The sequence below is a fragment of the Vombatus ursinus genome, unplaced genomic scaffold (assembly GCF_900497805.2).
Source record: "Vombatus ursinus unplaced genomic scaffold, bare-nosed wombat genome assembly UNPS02014942.1, whole genome shotgun sequence".
Taxonomy (NCBI): domain Eukaryota; kingdom Metazoa; phylum Chordata; class Mammalia; order Diprotodontia; family Vombatidae; genus Vombatus; species Vombatus ursinus.
In genome coordinates, this window is record NW_020954720.1 from 11,501,301 (window position 1) to 11,519,951 (window position 18,651).

At 33.6% G+C, this 18,651-nt stretch overlaps 1 protein-coding gene across 3 annotated transcripts in view; it reads left to right on the forward strand.

Annotated features, from left to right (window-relative positions):
* Positions 1-18,651, forward strand: part of DACH1 (dachshund family transcription factor 1) — a 488,469-nt gene that overhangs the window by 347,086 nt on the left and 122,732 nt on the right. For 2 of the 3 annotated variants that reach the window (XM_027844597.1, XM_027844598.1), the window contains 2 exons: positions 7,037-7,172; positions 11,145-11,279. In XM_027844597.1, coding sequence (XP_027700398.1) covers positions 7,037-7,172; positions 11,145-11,279 — 271 coding nt within the window. Of the gene's footprint in view, positions 1-7,036; positions 7,173-11,141; positions 11,280-18,651 lie in introns of all 3 variants that reach the window. The other variant, XM_027844596.1, reaches the window with a different exon arrangement.

The window sequence follows — 18,651 nt, forward strand, 5'->3', positions numbered from 1 at the left end:
GCATGTGTTTAAAATAAGTGGTTTAAAAATTTGTATTTGTGTTTTTTATCTCTGAATAAATAATATAATCAAAATTAAAATAAGCCTAAAGCAAAAGTAAGTGATGCAATCCTTAGCAATATTGCAGCTTGAAAAAATTACTTTTAATTTAAATATTAAAATATCCTGTTATATTCCTAATTCTTAGCTGTGTATATTTTCTGATTCATTTTCTATTTATTCTATGTGATCATTAAAAATGTAGAAAACAGAAAAGCTGAACTTTGAGTTGAGTATATGTATTGACTAGCCAGGCATCTTATAAATTTATGTGGAAAATGTTTTTAAAAATCAGCTAATGGATTTTTAGCAGCATAACTATTGCCACTGGGGGTAGTCCAAGAAAGATTAGGTTGGATGTGAAGAGTTAAATACTTCCAAAGTAACATCAGATTTTCATGCCTTCCCTTAGCACCACTGCAAAATGTATTATGACAGGAAATCCGGACTCGCAATGAAAGACTTTAAAGGAAATTGATCTGTTTCATGAATGCACGTTCTCTTTGTTGAACTAAACTTGGAAAGAACTACAAATATTTCTTACATGTATACTTATTGATACTTTTTAAAAGTTCTTAAAAGAAAACAATATTAATAATAATCAGTTGAAGGAAAAGGAGAAAAGGTTTAGAGAGGGTTATACCCACAATGTTCTACCCTGCTATCATAAGTGACTTTCTCAATAACTCAGAAATTGAAAATATGTCATTATAATTTTGACAAGAACAAGAAGACTACACACATGTGAGTGTGTGTGTGTGTACACATACTTTCACTTACTACTCTGTAAGTTAAGTGGAAAAGAGAAAGCCATTATGAGTTAATATTAGAGTTTCAACCCCCTTGGTGTGGTTGAGTATTTAGAGTATTCAAGGAAAGCATCTTAGCACTTTTAAAATGTATTAAAGCATATATTTAGCTACTTAGCTATCTATTCCTGAACTACAGCTTGTTTCTGCATTGATTTGGGTAGACATACCAGAGATGTCCTTCAGAAGATAAATTATTTGAAGTAAATTCTTATTAGAATAGAGTCCAATTTTATGAGAGTTAAAAAAAAAATGGGCTCATAATGAGTAGCTTCATCTACCAAGGCAGATAAACCTCTTTTCTCCAACTTATAGCCTTATTTAGAAAGTTCTCAAAGTCACTGATAGGTTAAAAGTTTTGTATAGGGGCACATCAGCCCTATGTGTCTGAGATGAGACTAGAACCCAGGTCTTCCAGATCTTGAGGCCTTTTTTTCTATTTGTTGTGCCATGTTGCCTCTCAAGATCAATGTTAGCCTAGCTTTGTAAAGGAGTTTGTGTGTGTGTGTGTGTGTGTGTGTGTGTGTGTGTGTGTGTGTGTGTGTAGGGGGCAGTATATGTGCTTATATAATAACCTTAATGCATGTGATTATTCTCTTGACAGTTATTGTCTGCTTATTCAAGAATAGATGACAATTTTGTCAATAGCATTTTTCACTGTACAAACAAGGGAAGATTGTTTTTTGGTGGCTGTATTTGGTGGCTGTTTGAACCTGAGTTTCAGAGTCATGGTGAGGTAATGCTAAATCCTTTGTTAAAAAAGAGGCAAGCCATCTTCCCCTTTTTTTTAATCTTATTGTTATCATAAGGTGAAGTGCATCTGTTTTTAGTACAGCTGTGATTTCTCTACTCTCTTAATTCATATATTAGTTTTTTTCTTACAATTTTAGGTCATTTGTTTGCATTGTGCACTAATGAACTTCAGAGTTTTAGAAGCCTAGCATGCTTGATTTATTTGGTTTGGAAAGCTAAATGAGAATGCATCCATTTTTCACATACTATTCAGGACAGATTTAAATAAAATAGTTGAATCAGAAACTAGCACAGTTAAATAACATCTTCCCTTTAGTAACCCTTTACTTACCACATTAAAGCTGCCCCTTAATTTCCTTAAGAGAGAGAAGTACAGTGTAGGGTACATAAGAGGCACTTAATAAATGTTCATTTGGATTGAGCTGAATTGAAAGGGAAGATGCTAGAATTAAGTAGAATTGGAAAAGGCTTCATGTAGAAGATGGGATTTTAGATGGTACTTAAAGGAAGCCAGGGGACACAATAAGTGGAGATGAAGAAAGAGAAGATTCCAGGCATCAGGGACAGGAAGAGCGAAGAACAGTGTGACTGGTAGAGAGTAAGATCTAAGAAGACCTCTGAGAATCCTCAGAGCCTACCTAATCCATCTAATCTGTTTACAATAGCCATACCTAAATGGTTACCTATTCTCTCTTGAAGACCTCTAGTTAGGAGGTACACACTACCTTCTTTGGTAGGCCATTTCATTTTCCAAAGGCTTTACCAACAATCAGAGCTTTTCTTCCTGTGTGCAATATTTCATCTCCTACTTTTTTTTTCCATTTGCACAGGTGGTCACCTTTATGTGCAATGCACTTTTTTCTCACCTCTGCCTCTTGGAATCCCTATCTTCTTTTAAGACAGAGACGGCTTAGGTGATATGACTTACAAGTGTACTTTCCTGAGAAATTGCTCCCTCCATTATTAAAGGTCTATTTATTAAATTATACAAGGTGGTTGTGATGATGACAATGATGGTGATGATAAAATAATTTTAGATATTTTAGGTTAAAAACAAAACAAACAAAAAAAACTAGTGGTATCTTAAGATGTGTGTTGTGGTGAATAAAGATTGGTCTTGAAATCAAGAACATCTGGGTTCAAATCCCATCTTTATCACATGCTTTCTGTTTGATCCATGGTGAGTCATTTAACTTCTCAATGCTTTAGGCAACTTGCTAAGCCTTTAAGTTGCATTTAAGATGCTAACCTGTGTTCTTAGAGGGAGTTTCTGTATCCAAGAGATCTTGTTACCAGTGAAATCACCTTTCTGCTTCTTAGCCCTTTCTTAGGTCCCATTTAATTAAATTATCCATTACAAAGTAAGTGATTTGGTAAGATCACATGTGGAGTATGCTGTTGAATCCTGAACAAACATTTTGGGGCCATCATTAAGTTCAGATCCACAGAAGAGTGAGTTTTTTTTTTTTTTAAAGATTTAAAGTTTACAAAGCTCCTTCGACATAACCTTACGGCACAGGAAGTACAACTATTTTTTCATGTTTGTCCTCATTTTGCACATCAGGAATTTGGGACTCAGAGAGGTTAAGTGATGCATCAAGGGTCAAAAATCTAGTTAGTGAGAGGAAAGAGTCTAACCAAAGTTTCTTTTTTTTTCCTTTTTTATAATTAATTAATTTTTAGTTTTCAAAATTCACTTCCACAAGATTTTGAGTTTTAAATTTTCTCCCTCTCCTTTCCCCCCCCCTTCCCCAAGATGTTATGCAATCTGGTATAGGCTCCACTTATACATTCATATGAAGCATATTTTCACATTAGGTATGATGCAAAGAAGAATTAGAAGTAATGAGAGGAACCATGAGAAAGAAGAAACAAAACAACAATAGAAAAAGAGCAAATAGTATGTTTCTATCTGTATTTAGACTCCTCAGTTCTTTCTCTGGATGGGGATAGCATTTTCCATTGTGAGTCTTTTGGAGGTGTCTTAGATCCTTGCATTGCTAAGAAGAGCTAAGACTATTAAAGTCAGTCATCACACAATGTGGCTCTAACCAAGGTTTCTTGACTTCAATTCTAGCATTTTTTCAATTGTAGCACATTGTCTCCAATGTCATAAAAGCATCAACTGAAGGACCTGAGGCTTTTTTAGCTGGGGGGGGGGGGGTGGGGAAGGATAAAGTGGATGGATGTGGTTGCTTTCTTTATTATGTGAAAGGCTATCAAATAGAAAGGGGATTTAGGGGTTTTTTTTGTTTTTTGTTTGTTTGTTTTTTTCCCCACAGAGATCAAGACTAGCAGCACTGAGTAGATTCCAGAAAGGCAGATTTAGGATCAAATGTAGAAGATACTTTTAGTCATTAGAAAAGTGTAAAAGTAGAATGTCATGCCTCAGGAAGCAGTTGTACCGTATCTTTGGAGGTCTTTGAGCAAAGGCCAGATGACCACTTAATAGAGATTTTAGAGAAGAGAGTCAAATGCCCCTTTAGCCAGATAAGTCTTAAGGTCTTTTCCATCTCTAAGAGCCTATGATCCTAAGCTGTATCACTGATAAGATACTTTTCTTGATCACCATGTGAGGTAGCCTATACAATTATTATCCACATTTTGTAGATGAGGAAACTCAGGCTTGAAGAGGTACTAGATAAACTGGATAGACTCCCATAACATTAGAATCCTCTTAGAGGGTGGGGAATATATACATACATACATACATACATACATACATAGATGTGAGTATATATATAGAGAGAGCATGTGTCATATGTATTATATATGTATATTATGTATTATTATATTATATATGTATGTTTATATTATATATATATATATATAAATAACATATGTATATATAATCTTTATATTATGTGAAGCACCTAACAGGGTTCAGTGTGCCTACATTAGCCACATGAGAAATGCTTGTTGTTTTTTGATACTATTAAGGAAAAAAAGGTTGAGTTTATGTCTAATTCTCCTAACTCCGAGACCAATGCTAGAAAAACAAAACAACCACAATAAAGACCTGTACTTGAGACTGCTCACTGAGGTTCACAGATCTGGAACTGGTTGAGACATCAGGGGCAATCTAATTTGACCCCTTAATCTTAGAGATAAGGAGACTGAAGCCCAGGGAAATTAAGTGATTTATCCATTGTCACACAGGTATATGGATCTGAGTTGGGTTCCTCTGATTCTAAGGTAAATTCCACTGTCCCACACTATTGGAAGCCTAGAAGAGCTTGAGCTAGACGGCAAAGAAGTTACCTTCCCTCTTTAGCAAGCAGACATATTGCTTACTCTTACCAAGATGCAGAGTGAAGAATCAGGCCTAATCTTTGCTTTCTGCCTTTGGTTTTTGAAAACATTAGTCACCTTTTTATTAATAATTTCTGTGTACCGGTTTTAGTCTCTTTCTCTACAGAATGTCTTTCTCTTCATTATTTGAGCAGTCATTATATATGTGTGTGTGTGTGTGTGTGTATACACACATATATGTGTGTGTGTGTTTCAGAAAAATTATCTAGTTCTAATGTCTGTATGTCTGCTCTACTCTTTAATTAGCTTTTAATTTTATACCCATTTAATGACCATTTTAAAAATGTAGATTCACAAGTCAAAATCCATAAAGGTCACCTTCCTTTTTATTAATTTAGTTCCTCACTCTTACAAAGGAGAGATTTCTTGGATAGTGTTCCATTTATAAATGATATCATTACTCCAAGGAAGGAATATTATTATCATCCCACTTTTTAACCTGATTGCAGTAATATTTGTTGTAATTCAGAGAATGTGCAGAGTTGTATAACTTTTTCTCTACTTGGGTATTTTCAGGACAGAATCCCATCGCCTATTATGGAAGGGTTGAGAGGGGCATGATGACAATATTAGGAGGTAGAAAGTGGGAAGGAATAGAAAAGTTTCCTTTTTCTAATACAAAATTACTTATGGTAACCAAAATAAATAGCAAAAAGAATTAGCCTACATTGACTCTGGGACAAAAGTCTTAATCCTATAAAAAGTGTAGGCTCCACTCACACAGTTTTCCCTTCCTTCACTTCTTTCCCCTTATTCATCAGAGATTTTGTTTTCATCTAGTTCATATATAATCTTTGGAGTATTTATAGGACTCTTAAATAAACAAAATTAAAAGTGGTTTTGGCTACCCTCAGAGTTAGTTAAGAACTAGAATGAGACAAAGGATTGGTTTAATGCAACTGGCTATTTTAGCCTGGATGGACGATAGAAGACTCTAGGAGGACACGTAGCTGTCTTCAAGTACTTGAAAGACTGTCCTATAAAAGGCAGAAAGCCTTTGGCCCCAGAAATCATAGTTAAGAGTAATGGGCAGAAGTTTCAGAGAGGCAAAATTAGGCTTAATATAAGGAAAAACTTCCTAACAATTAGAGCAATCCAAATGGGGAATTGGCTTCTTTAGAAAATAGTGGTGTTCTCTCTATTGGAAGTCTTTAGACAAAGGTTGCTTGTCTGGTACTCTTTGTGGAATAGAGTAGAGATTTTTTTTCTTTCTTTTTTAAATTTCATCTTTATTCTGAGCTTCACAAACTTCAAATTATATATACTTAGTAGAACAGAAAGAAAGAATTGTACACAAAGCTTTTGTTTAGTGTTAACCTCCATTATGTAAAGCTTGCCTTTTTCTTCAAAATATATAACACATTCAATATATAACTTTCAAAGTTGTATGTATATCTGTGATTCTTGTTGTGGGGGATTATTTTTCCTTATAGATTTGATTAGTTGTCTACTGAAGTCCCTTCACATATTGAAATTCTATGAAAAATGTGTGTAAATTATTAGTGTAGGCTTTGCAGGTTACTAAAAATGTGGCTCTCTAATGCTTGGATAACAGAGCAGTGACGGAATAAATGTTAACAACTCTTCTGGCATTATTTTGGTCTATCACATTAATAATATATGTGCTAAATAGTCCTCAGATACTCATTGACACAGCAGACTATAATAGCTCCATTCATAGACTTCTTAAAAAAGGATATTTCTTTCGTACTGAAGCCCACTTTGCTATATTCATTCATTGTGGCCTAATGGCTTACAACTTAAATATTTTTGGTCCTCTTATTTTGGCCCCATTTTCTCCAAATAGGGGATTTAGACTATATCTAACTTTTGCCATTGCTATGGTAGTGTATACCTATGCAACTTTTCCGGATGTGTGTTATCTGACTATTCTTCTCTGTTCTCCCTCCTTTGTGTGGCTTTTGTGGGTTCATTGTTTCTATCCTGAGAAAAGCTCAAGATAAGTGGGGATGTTTTTAATGCAGCTCAATGTAAATGAAAATAATTCTTTTCTTTGCTCTAATATTATGTTTCTACTGTATTAGAAAAAAAAGCAGCCTTCAATAGACAAGAGAGCTATTGTATTTAATGTATTATTATTTTTTCTTCTTGTGGGGGTATAGGAACGTGTTCCAGACAGTCCTTCCCCTGCCCCCTCTCTTGAAGAGGGTCGAAGACCTGGCAGTCATCCATCATCTCACCGAAGCAGCAGCGTATCTAGCTCCCCTGCACGGACCGAGAGTTCTTCTGATAGAATCCGTAGGTCACCTACTTTTCCTTGTCACCATTTTAAACTTTATTAGGTTCAGCTGGCTTTTCTAATCAAAATGCCCTCATTCCAAATAGATCTCAGATGTATCATGTTCTGAAGCTCTGTAGCAAGAGCCATCTCTCAACATTATGTTTCCCAGTTTGCAATATCCTAAGGTATGATGCTACATTAACAATTTTTGATATAAACTCCCACTCTGTAATACCACACATAAAGCTTTGAGCTATGAAACAGAGCTTGAGATGGAAAGTAACCTTCTAGATTAGTTTTTGAAGTGAATGCAGCTCTCAGTTATTCAGTATCTGACTGTCCAAGTTGGGCATAGTACATCCTATTTTTTTGATTCCTCAGCTAGCCTACAGCCAATCTTTTGGGCCACTTCAAATTCTTCATTAAATTCTTCATTCATCCAAAAGAGGGGAAGACTTGGGAAATGGAAAGAGTAGAATTCAAAATGATGAATTTTACTTTTTGTAAGTCTTGAAAGACTATTTGTTATGTTGAAGAGTTTGGAATTTTTTGACTAAAGTTAAAATTAGCTATGAGTTTCAATGATTTGTTCTATCAAGGTAGAGCTGCATTTTAAAATATTACCTTATTGGAACCCAAAGTTTTAAAAACACTTGTTAAAAATTGTTTTCACATGTTACTGGGAAATAAGAAATACAGGAAATGAGGCATAGAAATCTATCCTACTCTATAGGAAAATAAAAGGGGAAAGGAATAAGAGAAGGGGGGGAGAGTTGGAAGGGAGGGAAGATTAGGGGAAGGGGTATTCAGAATGCATGCCATCTTGGTGTGGAGGGAGGGGAGAGATGGGGAGAAAATTTGGAACTCAAAATCTTGTGGAGGTGAATGTTGAAAACTGAAAATAAATAAAAATTTAAATAGGAAAAAAATTAAAAAGTAAAAAGTAAAAAAATAAAATATTACCTTAATTCTCTAATATGGAATCAGTCTTGGGCTATACTGATGTATGGCCATGCCAGCCTCCAGCAAACCAGACCTGTGATAGGCAAATGGCCCAATTCATGCAGTGTCCCAGAAATATCTCCCAAGATGTAAGACCAGAACAAAGCAGTTGAAAAGTGAAAATTTTAACCAAACAGTGAGTGTTTTTCTTCATCAAGGAGCACTGACTTATTTCTACACTTTATCCCTGACTAATTTCACTGATTTTTTTTCCTGCTTAAGCAAATGAACTGATTAGTCCATAGACACTAGGAAATACACTCTATTTAGACTTAGAGCATATCATTTTTAGTTGCATACAAACTTGTAGGATCATGGATTTTGAACTGGAAATGAATCTTTGAGGTTCATTTCATCCAACTTCCTCATTTTATGGATTAGGAAACTGAGGTATAGAAAACTTTAAGTGATTTGTCCTAAGTCACACATAGGGAGAGTTAGGATTCAAACTCAGATTCTATGACTCCAAATTGATAGCTCTTTCTACTATCACAATTATTTTCATAAATTGTTTTTCTTATGAGAAAATATTTTCTTAAGAAAGATGTTTTCTAAAGAAAAAGATTTCTCAACAAACAAGAAATGATCATATGAAGTCATCTCAATTAAATTACAATTCATACACACACACACACACACACACACACACACACACACACACACACACACCAAGGTATCCTAGAGACTGCTAGTGCCATCTCAAATTTTCATCTTGAGCATTTACATGTTGGAAATCAGTAAACACTACAAATTGGGGTTTGATTTATTATTTTATTGATTTCTAAACTTAAGAAAATGATGGAGAAAATATCAATATGCAGATTACAGTTAAAAGTGTGTTCTGCATAGGTTTTTTTGGGGGGTGGAGTGGAAGCTGGTTGTTAAATATTTACCATCACACCCCTGCTGATACACAAATGAATAAGTAAGCTTGCATCTACATTGTATATCAATAAACATAGATATACAATATGTACAATATACAATATATACAGTGTGCATATATACTACCTATATAAACAATCTATGTAGATATGTAGATATATACATATCTATTCACACATGTGTATATATGTATATAGTTTATAGTTTATCATATTTTATACATAATATATATGTATATACATATGTGTATGTGTGTATGTGTGTGTGTGTATATATACATACGCATACATACACACACATGCATTTTTGAGAGCATCTAGGTACCATGGTGAATAGAGCACTGGACCTGGAGTCAGGAAGACCTACGTTGAAATTTGGCCTCAGACACTTACTGGCTGTATTACCCTGGGCAAGTCACTTAACCCTGTTTATCTCAGTTTCCTCATTCGTAAAATGAGCTGGAGAAGGAAATGACAAACCATTCCGTTATCTTTGCCAAGAGAACCACAAATGGGGCCACAAAGAACTGGACATGACTGAACAAAAACAAATGCACTTTTCAAGATGTAAGTTACATATGTTTGTCTCTAAAGTTAAATAATATACAATATAATGTCTACAATGGAATCTTTTCAAGTTTATTTTTAATTATGGTGGATAAAATTATAGCTGGATTGTTAATTTTAAAATTATAGACAGATGCAAATCTACTTTTACTTTCTTGAAATTCAGAATTTACTTGTGTTGTGAAGTTTTTCAAACTTCCATTTCCAAATCTCACATTGAGCAGTAACAGTATGATCAAAGGTAAATCTCTTAACCTCACCAGATCTCACCTTTCTCATCTGTAAAATGACAGTATTGAACCTGACAGATTCTATTTTTTCAGCTCTAGTTTTGTGATCTCATGATGCTGCTACTGGTAGCAGCTGATGTTGAAATACCCCTGGTGACTATAAGATTGACTTTCAAGTGTCCCTAAAGGGATAAGATTATTAGTAAATCCTGCAGAGCAAAACATGCCTTTTTTTTACATCCTATCATTTTAATAGTAATGCCAAAGAAAGGAATATATAGTAGATTTGAATTTTTAAGTCTTCATGTAATCTGTGGGGAGGTTTTCATCCACCCAAATTCTTAAAAAGGTAAAAGCGGCTATTGTGCTTTATTTACCACAATAATTCAAAATCAAATTTTTTTTCAATAAAACAGCAGAAATTTCCTATTTCCATGGTTCCAGTGACATTTCTCTATAAAATGAACTTGATCCCAATCTATTCCATGAAAATGGAAGTTTCTTGAAATTATGGAGTTATTCTAAAGGGATAGATACATTTTCTTATAAGAAGTAAGAATTGTTTTATTTCATTGTTCATTTATCACTTATGCAGTAAGGACATCTAAGTAAAGAGTAGACTAAAATATTCATTTACCAAGAAAAAATTAATTATAATATTTTAAGGAAACAGATTAATATATCATGAATAACCAAAAAATGGTAGAATCATTCCATGAAGTCTTCAAGATTGACAGTTTGTTTAGTATCTTCATTGATGGGATAATTTAAATTAGACGGATGTTTAGGTCACCTGATTCATTATCCTAATAGATCAGGGTACCTTCTGCTGTTTATATGATGAAAGAATACTTGTTTTTTCATTCAACAAGCATTTAATGAATACTTATTCTTTGTGGTATGAACATTTTTAACCTATAAATCATTTTTGAAAAATAAGATTTCTTATCAAACAGAAGGATTTCATCATTGTTCATTAAACATCTTTGAAGAATGCATTTAGTTTTTTCAAAAAAAATGTACTATGCATTAAGTTGCCAACTCAATGTGCTAAATAGTACTCTAAAATATTAAATAATGCCTTAGAGTTAATGAGGTGTTAATGAAAGTGGAACTTGAATATCTCATTTGGAAAAGTATAAAGGTATTCAAAATAGACTAGAAAATTAAAAATACTTAAGAGATAGTGAGAAGACAGGGTTTCCCTTTTATATAAAGAAAATTTAATTAATATAAATGGAACACTGTGTGTTATTAATAGTATCACTGTGTGTATGTGTATATGTGTTTTGTTTTGTACCAGCAGCTGTCCATCAGAATGGGCTATCCATGAACCAGATGTTGATGGGTTTGTCACCAAATGTGTTACCTGGTCCAAAAGAGGGGGATCTGGCTGGCCATGATCTTGGCCATGAATCCAAAAGGATACACATTGAAAAAGGTAATATTAATATTCTACTCTCATAATCCTCAGCCACAAAAGTTCAGTTCATAACACTGATTTCAACAAATAACATAAGATAAAATTGGTAGCATGATGGTAAAAGATAATTATCTTCCAATGATAGAACAGTTTGGGGCTTACCTTCTCTATGTGGTCCCTTTGTGAAGTAATATCTCTCTCCTCAAAAATTCCATGTTACTTTTCATAACTCATAAATTTATAATATTTTATTTTTATTGTAACTATATACATGCATTATTTTTCTTAAAAGGTCATGACTTCTCTGAAGGCAGGTATTGTCATTCCTGTTTATAATACTAAACAATATAGAATTCTTGGAAATATAAAATTATGGGCTTTTGTTTCAGAAAGGAGCTTGGAGTCATTCAACATACTGCATAATATTTTAAATGTGATCTGGTATTCTCCCTTCTTTCTATTCAGAGACTCATTCTTTATTCATCTTTGGTGTATGGGCAGGAAATATACACTGATGAAATGGGTTACTTAACCAATTTTTTATCTTAATCTGGAAAATACGAATTCTTCATTCCATTCCTACTCTCCTGCCTTTTTTTTCTTATAAGGTAGTTAATTCAAACTTTTGTGAGCTTCCAGATCTGATTTGAGATAGTCTACAATGTTGTTCTAAAGCTTAATAAAATCAGTACAATTTTTTCAGCAAACAGGATCATCTATAGCAGAGATACATAACCTTTTTTGTGTATCACAGACCCCTTTGTCAAGTGAAGCTAATGGACCTATTCTTAAAACAATTTTTATTAATTAAATAAAATACATATTGTTGCAAAGGAAGTTCATTACATTGAAATTGAAAGTTTTCTAAACATCTTTTTTTTAAATACGCACTCATAGATCTCAGTGTAAAAACCTCTCATCTAGAGATTTTCACATTCTATGAGGCCCACACTGTTTCCATCTGGATTCTGCACTACACATCTTCTGTGGCAGAAGCAAACACCTTTGGCAAGCTTTACATTTTCACTTGGTATTATTAATCAGATAGTTTTAAAATAAAATTATCTATTGTTGGTGTCAAAAATAAACTGCCCAATTCTTTAAAAATAGCTTAAATACATAGAAAGTTTTGGGCAGTGGTTAGAGAATGAGTACTAGTTGTGAAGGATTATGAATAAATTAATTCTTTGGAAAATAGTTTTAGAAAAGGAATATTCAAATATGAAAATAGATCTTTGATCTTGACATAGATGTTCCCTCTAATGGTGTAGATGAGGACCCTCCTATGCCTACTTAGTCTTACGTGGCCCTTGACAACGTGTTGCCAGAATTTCTCCATAGGAATTTCAATCTAATAAGTGCATTAACTTCTTTCTCTCAGCATCACAACCATAGGTGGGAAACCATTTATCCATCAACTATCTCCTTCTGGCCACTTGACCAGTTCATATTATTTTTGAGTCATATATGATGCTGTACTTTACTCTAGGCCTTCTTTGTTCTTTGCCTGCATAAAGTCCACTATGTAGTTCCCCATTGCCATCTGTTATTGTTGAGTCATTTTGAGTTGTGTCTGACTCTTTATGACCCCATTTGGTGTTTTCTTGGCAGAGATACTGGAATGGTTTACCATTTCCTTCTCCAGATCATTTTACATATCACGAACCTGAGGCAAATAGGGTTAAGTGACTTGCTAGATCACCCAGCTAGTGAGGGTCTGAGGCCATACTTGAACTTAGGAAGTTGAGTCTTCTTGACTTTTGGCTCTACACACAATCTACTGCACCATCTAGCTGTCCAACTGTCATGTGAGTGGTATTCAGTTTTAATTCTTCAGGCCATAATATTCCATGATGTATAGCTATATAACAACATATTTTAAAACAGAGAAATCAGTTCTTTCCTCTTTTGAAGCAAATAAGACAAAAGAAAATAGATTATTCTCAGAATTCATGCCAGTAATGAAAAAAAAATAGAATCAGACATTGAGTAACATAACCTAAAATGGAAAGACAATGTGGGATCTGGCTACTTGGTCCTCTAAATCTGAATTTCTGTGTTCTTTTTTCTAACAGATGATATACATATGCCCACTATGTGATTACATATTCACAAACTCATAAAGTTATAGTTAGGGGTGGCAGGTTGATAGAATTTGGATTTACTGTTGTATTGGGATTAAACTTTGCATAATCATTGAAAGCTGCATAGAAGAGGTCAGTTTTTAGTAGTAATGTATAAAAAGATGAGAAATAGATTTGTACGTGGCACAGGCTGTTCTGGTTTGGCAAGATGGTTAGTGTGAACTTCTGAGCATGGCAAAAAATCATAGAAGAGGGATGTAACAAAGAGGACAAAGAATATAACTGGAAAAAAAGGCATGGAAAATCTTATTATCTACAATTAGGTCCTTGAGAAAAAGATATCTAAAACTCTAGAATACATGTTTTATTAAATAAATAAAAATATTTTAAAAATAATTTTAATTTATTTTTATTTATTATTATATTTTATTTATTAATTTATTTATTTAATTAATAATGTAAAAATAATTAAAAATATTAAAAATATTTTAAAAATAAAAAATAAGATATTAAATATCTTAAGAAATTATGAGTTGCTACAAGATTCTGATAACAAGTTTAAAATAGTTAAATTCTGTCTGTAAGAAGAAGACACACACACACAATTTGTGCTTAAGAAACTTGACTAATAATTTATTTATTTCAAATCAAAAGATATGGTGAGAACAGCTACTCTGGGTTGCATTAAGCCTGCACCCAAGCACTGATGAGACCTAACCAGGAGGTGTCTAGCTCTCCAAGAGTGTAAATTAAGAGGTTCATTGTTCTTCAACCTCAACTAATCAGTGGAGATATATTCCTTTATACTAGAAAGTAAACAAGTTACTAATTTAGGACAAAAAACCCCCTCAGAATTGTCAGAAATAAGTCAAATAGAATATTTATGTAAGATGGTATCATTTTTAGGGTGCTTAGTGATGTCAACTGTGCATTCATCAGACACTAACTGTTTTTTGGATCTTTTCTTACTACCCCCACATACTCCCAACTTATCCCATTCCCTCCTTGGGAGCAGTTCTATCTGAAAAGTTGGCATCAAACAGTGACAGAAAAGATGCTTTCGATAGGTCAAATTTAAGACTAATTAAAACTGAGGGGAAAAGTAGAAAAAGATAAAGTTTAGTCCAACTCATCAATTCTGCCATCAGCAGAGATCTAAGGTATTCCTTTGCTTTGATCAAATCATGCTGCCTGTCATTTAGATAGCCCTCAGCTTATCCTCTTACTAAAAGGAACAATCAGAACAGTTTTTAAGTGATTTTGGCATTCAAATATTTATGTAGTTTTGCTGAATTGCCAATATTGCTCTCCATAAAACTCAAATAGTTCTGTGGGCTCTTCCCATTAGTCTATTGAACCAAACTGAACACAGTTGTGGACTATTTATGAAGGACACACAGGCAAGGTTATATGATGACTTGTTATTTTAATATAGGAGGAGGATGATACACTTTTTTTTCTAGTAGTATTTGTTCTATGGTCATGAGAGATCCAAACTAGCTTGTGACTTTCAATTTGGAGTCACAGGACCTGTATTTATATATTGGCTTTGCCATTTGTTGCCTGCATTGATTTTGGGCAAGTCAATTAACCTCTCTGGGCTTCAGTTTCCACAACTGTAAAATGTAGGGTTGGACCTTGAAGATTCCTTCCATCTCTAAATACATGAAGAATTTATTCTGCAAATATTGTGTACACACCACATTATAAGGAAAGAAGAATATGCGAAGGTAAATGACACCACTCCTGCTTTTGAGGAGTTGATAATCTGGTAGATTTTAAGAAATAAAATGACTATGAAATTAAGATTATTAAAGAATTCCATCTCATCAAAGCAATTCTTCAGGTCAGTGTTCTTTCTTCTCCCTCCTTCCCCCAACCCTTTGTACTTTCTATATTTTGGCCCACTGTATTAATGGTACATATTCATAATGTATCTAAAGTACACTAAAATTTTTTAAAAATCATTATCTTTAATGCCATTTATCATATGTCTTTATATCAGTCTAGTAGCTTTCTCACTAAATATATTTGTAGGAAAACAAGTGACTTCAATCACAATTATTTTTATATGCATGCCATTGTGGGATTGAATTTGCATTTGTCAGCTTGCTATCTGAAATCATTCAAAATGCAATAATTCTTGAGAAAACATGGATGCCTAAAAAACAATCTGGAAGGTCATATTCATTCACTGAGTCAGTATTGTGCAAAATCTTAACCATCTGAAAATTTTAAGCTTTATTTTTTTCCTAATTTTGTATATTTACTTGATTTTGTTCTGAAACATTCAAATTACTTCATCTTTTGAAAGACTTTAATTACAGCTATTAGAATCCTAAAATATGAACTGGTGAATAAACTTAGAGTCTCCCTCATTTTTAAGAAAAAAAATGCCTCTCCAGGGTTTTGAGCCCACAGAGAATATAATTAAAGTGTAATAGAAATATAAGTGTGAAAAAAGAGTTTATGAAGAAGTAGCCACCATACAAAATTTAATCTGACCTGAGAGAAAGAAGAATGAATTTAAGAAGATCAACTTCATTTAACACTTGAAATACACTCATGCAGCTAATGTTTGTTTTGTTTTGTTATCAATTATTTATTTATTTTAAAGAGCAGGCCTCCTAGCTCACTTCACCTATAAGTGCAGGGGCTCTTCACAGGCCTGGTCCCACTACTGACCAGCACAGGGCCTTTGATTTGCTCCATTTTCAACTTGAGCCAGTTTGCCTCTCCTTTAGTGTCCCCTTCTTGAGGGCCTTGCCATTTTTTGCTAGCTGCATCGGCCCTACTATCAGGAATTGAAGGCATGCACTGTTAGGAGATGATTTATTTCTGAATAAATTCTATCATTTCTGTTTCTTGAGGCATCCTTTCTGTATTTAGCCCCTATGTTGTCTTTGAAGTTGGTTTATACTTTTGCAGACTCATACCTGATTTCTTGCTCAGCTTTTCTTTGTTTGCATTAAACAGATTCTGAATTTTTTTGTCCGAGATAAATTCCATTTTTACTTCCTAAGACAACTTATTATTATACTTGAAAGTTATCTATTGATTTTCTTTACCTAACAAATGAATAAAACCAAACAGAAATGTTTTATCCTAATTACTGAAACCATATTTACAATAACAACAAGAAGAAGAATATTTAAATAAGTTTACAAAGTATTTAAATAAGTTACCTTATTTGATCTTTCCAACAACTTTGAGAGATAGGTGATGTTATTATCCCCATTTTACGGATAAAGAAATTGAGGCTGACAGAGGTTAATGACTTGCTCATGGTCATTCAGCTAGTAAATGTTTGATGGAGGATTTAAACTTAAGCTTTCCTGATTAGAAATCCAGTAGTCTATTCATTGTTCCACTCAGTTACCTCTTTATAAGATGAATGAAATTAATAACCAGTAATTTGTTTTACTTGGGGGCATCATAATCTCTATTTGTCCTTTTCAGTCTTATGCAAATCACTTACCCCTCCAAAGCCTCAATTTCATGAGAGAAAAAGGGTTGTATTAGATGGAGTCTGAAGTCTATTCTAGTTCTTCATCTCTGATTCTAAGACTATTCACAATTATTCATTGATACTGTTAGTATGAAGATGCTACTCAGGTAAGAGCAACAATGACTGCTGTTTTCTTGAATTGTACTGGATATAAGATCCTTGAGTATGGGGATTCTTTCATTTTTTGTATTTGTATCACACTGTGCTTGGCACATAGTAGGTGCTTGTTGATAAATGCTTATTGATTGATTGATTTTGTTTCCAATAGCCTATGTCTGCCACCAGTGGGGTATGAATCTGTAAGGTTTTATGAGGAAGAAAGGAATGTTTTTTTTTTCCTTGTATGTAGCAGTTATGTGGTACAATGGACAAAGCACTGGGCCTGAAGTCAGAAAGATTCAACTTCCTGATTTCAAATCAGGCCTTATTCACTTACAAGCTGTGTGACCCTAGGCAAATCACTTAATCCTGTCTGCCTCAGTTTCTCATCTCTAAAATGAGCTAGAGAAGGAAATGGCAAAATACTCCAATATCTTTGCTAAGAAAAAAGAAAAAAAAAGAAATGGGTGCTACTAAACTTTACATAAGGATCTCTGCAGGCTGCAGTCTGATTTAGGTTTGCTTTTTTTTTTTGTAGGCAATTGGGGTTAAGTGACTTTCTCAGGGTCACACAACTAGTAAGTGTCAAGTCTATGGTCTGAGGCCAGATTTGAGCTCAGGTCCTCCTGACTTCAGGGCCAGTGCTCTATCCACTGCGCCACCTAGCTGCCCTCTGATTTAGTTTTAAAATGTAATGTTGTCTTTGTCTTATTGCATTTTTATTTATTTTGTTAAATATTTCTCAGGTACATTTTAATCTGGTACATATCACACTTGGAAGTTTTGTATAGCCTGTGGCCTTGTGTTTGATACCTCTGCACTAGGATATAACAGGTTTAGGAATGTGACTTAGGATGGGAATCATTTGGAGGCTCCTATCTGTGGTTTTATTTATTTAGCCTCATTTTGTCTCTGTTCAATTACTTATTCCCCAAATATTCATTCTATGATTTTGTATTTAAAAGTTGCTTTTTGATATTCTAAATTTGGAAGCATATTCCTAATGGTTATCTATCTATCTATCTATCTATCTATCTATCTATCTATCTATCTATCTATCTATCTATCTATTTATCTATATATCTATCTATCCTATACCCCCATGATCCAAGGAAGTTTCAGCTATCTGAAAATCTTTCATCTCCAATAAATTCTATTTTTAAGAGTATTACAAACAGAAATTGCTTAAAATTCATGCAATTTTTCTCTTCCAAATAGTCCCTTTTTCACTTTTCTTCTTTGGGCTTGTTTTTATCCCATCATGGTTTTAATTAAATGATTGGAACATGAGTTATCAAATATAAGTTCTCAGATACCAGCTATGCTTCCAAATTGTCTGAAGGATTTCCTTATCACTGGTACCATGGAATGTCAATCAATCAGTAAGCTTTTAAGTTCTTTTTATGTGTCAGGTACTGGAGATCAAAAAACAGATTAAAACAAACAAATGAATGGATAGATAAATAAATAGGCAAATAGATAGATGAATGGATGGATACATAGATAGTTTCACTCTGAAGGAGCTCATGTTCTAGTGTGTGAGATAATATGTGCATATATAGTTTTATAAATAATAAAAAAAGAAATACAAGATAGTTTAGAGAAGGAGGACACTAAAATTTGGGCTATAAGGCAAAGCTTCATGTAGCTCTAGATGTCTATAGCTTCAGGCTATAGACATAGAATCTCTAAATCCTAA